The sequence below is a fragment of the Achroia grisella genome, unplaced genomic scaffold (genome assembly GCF_030625045.1).
Source record: "Achroia grisella isolate CSIRO2021 unplaced genomic scaffold, CSIRO_AGI_Agris_v1 utg157, whole genome shotgun sequence".
NCBI classification, from domain to species: domain Eukaryota; kingdom Metazoa; phylum Arthropoda; class Insecta; order Lepidoptera; family Pyralidae; genus Achroia; species Achroia grisella.
In genome coordinates, this window is record NW_026712653.1 from 3,804 (window position 1) to 12,012 (window position 8,209).

At 42.9% G+C, this 8,209-nt stretch overlaps 2 protein-coding genes across 2 annotated transcripts; one reads left to right on the plus strand and one right to left on the minus strand.

Moving 5' to 3' along the window:
- Positions 1–1,332: 1,332 nt before the first annotated feature.
- On the minus strand, positions 1,333–3,668 carry LOC131841007 (uncharacterized). The gene is made up of 3 exons (XM_059189237.1): positions 3,557–3,668; positions 2,812–3,050; positions 1,333–2,730 (listed from the first exon to the last, which is right to left on the minus strand). The coding sequence occupies exons 1-3, from the start codon at positions 3,665–3,667 to the stop codon at positions 1,380–1,382; spliced, it is 1,701 nt and encodes a 566-aa protein (XP_059045220.1). The 5' UTR covers position 3,668; the 3' UTR covers positions 1,333–1,379.
- A 1,357-nt stretch (positions 3,669–5,025) lies between these two features.
- Positions 5,026–7,711, plus strand: LOC131841008 (ubiquitin-conjugating enzyme E2 S-like). Its single transcript, XM_059189238.1, has 3 exons — positions 5,026–5,365; positions 6,853–7,203; positions 7,389–7,711. Exons 1-3 carry the CDS (start codon positions 5,218–5,220, stop codon positions 7,709–7,711), a joined length of 822 nt encoding a protein of 273 aa, XP_059045221.1. The 5' UTR covers positions 5,026–5,217.
- The last annotated feature ends 498 nt before the right edge of the window (positions 7,712–8,209 follow it).

Sequence of the window (8,209 nt, forward strand, 5' to 3'; positions counted from 1 at the left end):
AATTGTTTAATATAAGATTTGAATTGCCTCTCTGTCAGATTTAGTGCAGATTCTGGCAGTTTATTATAAAATCTTATATTAAACAATTTTTGTGTAAGAAAGCCTATTACAGGATAGACGAATTCATAGACGACAACATATCAAGTAAATAATTAGTTTATTAGCATACAACGTTATAATTTGTTTATCTCATTGCTTTCTTGATTCAATTATTTTAGAAATATGAAAGCGTAGCGGTTTTTGTATTGATTGCCGCATGCATTCTTATGTGAAATGTGAATAATATAACCATCAGATGGCAATTGTGAGTAGCTATGACGTGGTCTGGTGTTTTGAGTAGTCATGCTCACTGAAATGTCCAGACTTGTGGCGGCGTGGTGGGCCGGGTCATTGGGCTCCCTAAAATATGGTCGAGCGCAGTGGTGGCTGGCTCATCCGTCATACTCGTGAACTGGTCTGCTCTAATCACTATGACTTATTTTCTCTTATTACTTGTTTAACCAGTTGTTGTATATTGAATGTTTTTTTTCTATTTTATTATTTCATTGAATTAGTGCTAATCGGTGGTTTGTATTCACACACTTAAACTTAAATTGTAAGTAAGAATAAATTATTTAAAAGAGCAACACACAAGTTTCTTGCTTGTTCTTCTTGTGATGAGACAGCATTCCGAATGAGCGGTAGATTAAAAAAAAATGTTATGACTATTCAAAAGTGCTTCAATGTAAGTTTATTTGAATAAATGATTTTCTATTTCTATTTCTATAGGCAGCAGCAGGAAAAGCGATGATAGAATGAGACTAGTATATGTGTATTCTTATATTATTTATAGTAGTGAATGATAATAATAATATAAATGGAAATTATATAAAAAAAAAAGAAGTGATTCGGTCCGCTATGACAGGATTGTTATTTTTCTCCCTCTTGTGTCGCCAGGCAACGGTGTTGACACGCGCTGTCCGTAGATTCGCCACAAACGTAAACACAACTTTACATAAAAAAAAAAAATTGCTTGCATCCACCGTTTCAACCCCCTTACAACCCTTTTGGTCGGCTTCAAAGTTTAATTAGCAGCTTCAAACATAATGTTTTTGTCCTTTCTCAGGGACTATCTGTGTACCAAATTTCATTTAAATCGGTTCAGTAGTTTTGGCGTGAAAGCGAGACAGACAGACAGAGTTACTTTCGCATTTATAATATTAGTAAGTATTTAAAATACAGGGACATAGCGGTGTGGCGGTACCGGCATTTAGGTTTAGTACCAGCATTGTACCCGTGCGAAGCCGGGACGGGTCGCTAGTTAATAATAAAACGAGAGGTTAATGTTCCTGTGATTTAATGATTACAATCTATTTTACATTGTCAACTTAAATGTGAATTTAATTATTATTACTATTATTGAATATTATTGTGTATATGTCTTTAGGGTCGTATGGGGAGGTCGGCGAAAGCGATCGTACAACACGCGGCGGGCGGGTGTGCTGAGAGGCGTTGCGTATGACCGGAGCGGGGGCGGCGTCCCCGGCGCCGTCCGCGCTGTCCCCGGGGGCGGCGTCCCCGGCGCCGTCCGCGCTGTCCCCGGGGGCGGCGTCCCCGGCGCCGTCCGCGCTGTCCCCCGGGGGCGGCGTCCCGGGGGCGACGTCCCCGGGGACGGGCTGCTGGCGGCGGCGGCGTACGCGGCGACGGCGAGTGCGTGGCCTCCCGCCCTCAGACCGCTCCTCCCCGGCCCGCTGTACCGGCCGCTCATCCTCAGACCGCTGTACCGGCCGCTCATCCTCAGACCGCTGTACCGGCCGCTCATCCTCAGACCGCTGTACCGGCCGCTCATCCTCAGACCGCTGTACCGGCCGCTCATCCGCAGACCGCTGTACCGGCCGCTCATCCTCAGACCGCTGTACCGGCCGCTCATCCTCAGACCGCTGCCCCGGTCTCCGGCCGTGGTCCCGGCCTGGCGGGCGTCCGTCCTCGTACCGCTCCAGCAGTTGCAGCGCGCGCCGCTTCACCTCGGCCAGTGTGGCCGCACTCGCATACGACGGAACCGCGCCTCCGCGACCGTCGTGGGTGGGCTCTTCGATAAATAATTTATCGGTTTCTTTGTTGTTTATAACGTTATCATTTAACTCTGAGCTCTCGTTCCCCTCGGTACGGTCGGTATCTTCAGAAGCGTGATCGTCGAACCGGCGATGATTCGCTTTCTCCGAGGTAGTAGAGTTGCGACGGTCGTCATTATTATGCTGTTGACCTCTCGTGCGCGTGGCAGCTGACTCACGATGAATACCCTCATTAGGGTGTCTCTTTCTCTTATTGCTGCTGTTACATACATTGTTTATAAATTCATTATAAATTAAATTGCTAAAATTCTCATGTTTGTTTCCATTCCGAATGCATTTTTTTTTACTTAAATATTTCTCATTATAGACATTATCAGAATATTGTTTATCATTTCTTATATCGGTGTCAGGCGGGTATGTAGAACCTTTAGAATCATAGCAATGCCGTTTACGTTTATTCTCACTGGTAACACAGCTACTGGTATATTCAGTGTCATCGAAATCACTTTCTTCTTCATATTCATAGTCTATCGGCAATTCCTTCGATAAGGGGACCACTCTGAAACGATTAGATTTTTTTTCGTAAATACATACATATTGTACATAGAAAACACCCAGATCGATACAAACGATCATACTCAAGAATACAAATAATGATACCCCGCGAGGAATCGAACCTGCGGCCGTCCGAAGTTAAACGGGATGCTAAACCGCTAGACCGCCGAGGTCGTCGCGGCGTAACAGTGAGGAGGAGGCGTACTGCACGGTGTCCCCGGGGGCGAGGAGCGCGAGCGGCTCGTCGAGCGGCAGCAGGCGGCCGGCGACGAGCAGCGCGACGGGCCCGGGCAGCCGCAGCCGCCGCAGCCGCCGCAGCAGCGCCCGCGCGCGGCGCCGCGGCCGCACCCAGGCCAGCACGCGCGCGCGCGCGTCGCCGAACACCAGCCGCAGGTCCACCTCGATGCGGAACCCCTCGCCGTCTCTTCTCGTCCGCGCCCCGTTCTATCGCATATTCGATTCCATATTAAAACTTGCGTGCGAGCCACGGTCCGCGGACCCGCTCCCGTCTATCGGTCATATTATACACATATATATAGACATTGAACTGCGAGGAGGATGCTATGTCGTCGATTAAGTAGAGAAGCTAGAATCGCTTCCCTTTATATGAGTCGATTAAATTAACCGCGCCGTCTTAATCATTATCTAAATACTTTTAAAATGTTATATACTTAATACTTCTAATAAAAAAACTACTATAAAAGCTTGTCTTGTAAAAAAATTAAATAAATATAATGTATGTTTATATATAATGTCATCACTGCATTGACTTTATCACTTATATTACTTGTGATAAAGGCACATCTTTAACACAATCCATCCATGTCCATATAAAAAAAGACTTGATAAAATAACAATAAACAAGTCTTTTATAATTACAGTTATTTTCACAAATAGTTATGAGTTAAAATGACTTAATATTTGCAGTACATGCTTATTTCAGTACCAACCGGCATTTCTTTATTCCCTTCATGTAGAGTTTGATTTTGATTCTCTGTGTTTGTAGTCATTGCAGATACCAAATCCAATGTCCTACTAGACTCCAGTCCTATCCTAGACATTTAACTGGAACAAAAAAAAGGAACATGTGATATAAAAGCTCCTTTTTTATCATATTTTTATTCAATACTAATTTTAAATAGAAAAGAGTTGTATGTGTGTAATGAATAAATATTGTATATAAATAAATGCAAACCAAGGTGCAAAAAATAAAACTATATAATATCAATATAGAAATGGGTAGATATATTTTTGGTAGGTATATATATATACCTTAGGCATTAACATCAAATACACACAAACTGTACTGCATATGAATTAATGTTCATGATCAAACACCATATAGTCTAGTTTTACAGGTGATTTAAAACAATAAAAATACATATAAAAAGCAGACTAGTTACCTGATTAACTAAATAGCCAGTTTTAACATTACAGTTGGAAATTAATATCTTATTTAACTACTATTTTCTACATAGAAGATATTATTAATTTATTTTTTGAAACTATAGAAACCGTCTATAAAGTTTCTTGCATATAATAAAGTACTCTGTGCTATAATGTCTAATCTTGATCAATGTCTAACAGATTTTTTTTTATATTTACGGCATGGAACAACGTTCATTCACATTCATCAAAGACAATTTTTAGATATCACATAAAAAGTCTAACGTAAATTGTAAATAATCGCAATTCATCTATGAAAGCTATTGTAAACGTCTATTAATTTAGTTTTTTCCTCTTTATTATATATATATATATATATATGAAAATTCTAAGGCAATTAGGTGTACAATGCCTTCTGTGAATATACGTATTACAGTTTACAACCCCACAAATTTATGGTGATTCTACTGACAGCGGGCGGCAACACCATTGTCTAGTTGCAGGGAGTTTAGGAGAATTAATAAGAAAGTAAAATTTATTTAAAGTCGTAATGCGACTTTGTCAATAGTTTAAATATGTTTATGTTATGTATATATAATAAATAATAATAATTTTTAATGGGTTGCTATTCCGGAGAGCTAATATTATGTATATTGACTTACTAAATAATTTGATTGTCACATTTTTTCTATCAAGCGAAATACTGTTTAAAATTTAGCTATGAGTAAGACTACGAAACTACAGAGAGAGAACTACCCATGCAGACTATTTGTACAAAGTTTACTTCTAGGTTGTTATTTTAATTATGGCACCTTTATATGACTTTTTATTTAAAGTTTTGTGGTTACTTGCTCAAAGGATTGTTTGTTGATGGGACGTCATGATTGATATGAATATGAATATGCCAACGTCAATGTCAAAACATAGTAAAACATAAAAAAAATAAAATTAATTTGTCGTTACACTCCATGCATTTGTAAAATCTATTTTTTTTCCTTAGTAATAATTTATTTATGACGCTTTTGTGTATAATTTATATCTCATTTAACTAGAGAGTGGTAGTAATCGAGTCGCAAACGTGTCGGTATATCCGTTTGCTAGATGCGGGAAGTCAACGCTGGCTGGCTGGCTGGTTCAGGACGTGATAGTGAAAAATATCGTCGGAAGTGACTGGTTTGTGAATCGCATCGAGGCGAGAGCAGGGCGGCAGTACGGCGGCGGCAGGATGTCGAACGTGGAGAACGTGTGCCCGCAGGTGCTGCGCGGCGTGTCGCGCGAGCTGCGGCGGCTGGCGGCCAACCCGCCCGCCGGCGTCAAGCTGGTGCTGCGCGACGACGACTTCACCGACGTGGTGGCGCACATCGACGGACCCGGTACGTACGTACGCGAGGCAGGCCCGATGTTACATCTCAACACAACGCTATGGGGATGAGTCTCCTTTTAACGTTTTGTATTTAATTTAATAAGGAACGTTGAAACTTGTACGCTTCTTTCTTGCATTACGATTACTCGGTACAGAAATATAATAACATAGTCCACAACTATTGTCAAATCGTGAGCCATGTTGGCGCAGGCATATTTTATAATTTCATGTTACGACATATGCTGAAGGGGAAATAACTAATAATGGGGACTATTATAACGAATGACAATGCGATGGTGCAACATGCTATAAGCTATACAATGGCAAGGTGTCAGTGAACGATGATAGGATGTAGATGAAGTTGGGTTCATTTGTAGTAGAGATAACTCCAGAAATTAACTACAGTGGTTTCCACGGTGTATATAGTGTAGATCGACCTGACACGATCACTAGAGGGGAGGTGTTGTTAGCAACTGACTAACTGCCTTTATTTTACACTCATACCATTGTCTGCCAAGATGGTACATCTGTTTGCGGGTAGACAATAGTGTTATCAGTATCCTATATTAACTACACACACACTCACATGCAGGATGGGTGTACTACATAAAACAACTTCTCAAACATGTCAGCTGAGTTATATTCATACTTGAGTTTGTTGCATCTGTTAGTGCTGCATGTGTCTAAATTCAAATTAAAAAATAATTTATTCATGTAGGACATTTTAGACGCTTATTAACATCAAATTTTTTACATTATAATTTTAATTTTTTCCCTACTGTTTGGTATATAGATTCAATTGAGAAGAAACTCAATTGTATTACTTTGTTTTTAAAAGCCAGTTTATATAATAATAAAAGTCTTAAAGGTCTGTCAGTAGGTAGGAGTGCTGCATTAGTTTAGTTTATTATGGAGTGGACCTCAATGAATATACGCCAGTCAGTCTGAGTACAATCTTATTTTTTTTTGTGTCTATTCTGCAATCACTTGAAAACTATGAACAGATGTGGTAAAGGTTATGTCACAGGTAGAGTATGATTCCCAGCAGAATCATTGTCTCTTTTGGTGGTCCTGATTAATCATCGGGTTCCAGTAGCATACACCTTTTGAGGTGATGTATGTTGTCAGGGACCATTAGTCGGTTGGCCAGCACAATAGGATGGTTTACTAGCCGTGTCTTGTACTTGGAGTAGTGGTGTTTTATTTCTTCGGCTACTGTGTTTGTGTTGAGATATTCATGAATCTCAGATATTAAGCAAATATAAATTTTGCTTATCTTATATATTGCTTATTATTCTATTATTTAATATACTCTGTTATATTTACTTATTTTGTTAGAAATATGAAACTAGTCAATTTTGGTTTATTCAAAGAAGTATAAAAAATCGTTAAAAAAATACTCAAATTTTGTTGATCATGTTTATTTATGTAGGGGTATTGTCACCGTTGTGATGTTAGGATATGATGTAATGTAATGTCGGGTGCGGTGCGGCGCAGCCGGCACGCCGTACTGCGGGGGCGTGTTCCGGGTGCGGCTGGCGCTGGGCGCGGGGTTCCCTGCGAGCCCCCCGCGCGCGTTCTTCGTGACGCGCATCTTCCACCCGAACGTGTCGCCGGCGACGGGCGAGGTGTGCGTGAACACGCTGAAGCGCGACTGGCGGCCGGAGCTGGGCCTGGAGCACGCGCTGGTGGCGGTGCGCTGCCTGCTGATCGCGCCCAACGCCGAGTCGGCGCTCAACGCGGAGGCGGCGGCGCTGCTGCGCGACCGCTACGACGACTACTTCGCGCGCGCCAAGCTGCTCGCGGACATACACGCGCGCCCCGCCGCGCCGCGCGCGCTCGTTACAGGTACGCCGCTATATTTTTCAATTTTTAAAAGTTTTGATAAAATTAATTATTGTATAAATTTGAATTACTCATATTTAATAGTTTTGATAAAATATTGATAAAAATGCCGTTACGATATTTACTACGATCACAGACGCCTAAGCTCAGTCGCCTCAAATTTAATTAATTTACTTTTGTGTGTGCAGGACGAAGTCGCTGCGGAGGGCGGCCCGTGCGCCAAGCGCGAGCGGCGCGGCGTCGCGGTCGGAGAACCCAGCCACAGAGATATCGATGCCGAAGACGGGGACACCGGCGCGTCCGCCACGACCACGACCACGAGCACGAGCACGAGCACGAGCACAGGCACGAGCACAGGCACGAGCACGGCCGCGAGCACGGGAAGCGCAAGCACGGGCACGAGCACGAGCAGTGCGCGGCCGGCGAAAGACCGACGCCGCATCCTGAAGCGGTTATGAGCGACGGGCGGCGGCGGAGTCTCACACGTGGCGATTCATTCGCGTCGCTATGACAGTGTCACGGTGAACGGTCCGAGCGATCTCGACCGCTGTATGCGGTAAACTCGACGGCGTCGGTTTCCCGGTTCGATATTTGACTGACTCGTGCGAAGGAAGTGCATAGTGTGTAAGAGTCGTAGGATAGTAGTGTCCGTTCGAGGAGCTAATCGGCCGATGAACTGACCATTTGTGTTTTTTATTGTAAGAAGTATTATTTAGGAGACGAGTGTCTCGACAATGATTCGGCGACACTTTCTGATTGTGCTGAGTAATGTGCGGGTTGTGACAGGTACGATCGATAATGTACGAGAACGCACGCGAATACTTGACACCGCAACGCGTGCATAACATCGTTTGTCTGCGTTCTTCCGACCTCAGCTGACGAACAAAGGAGTCGGAGCTCCATTAACCTGTTAACCGAGCGGGACGTAACGTCAAAATTCAAACTTTTGTGTACGTGTAAGACATATGTATACCTACATATTTTTAATTTCTGCTGCGCCCTGGAACCT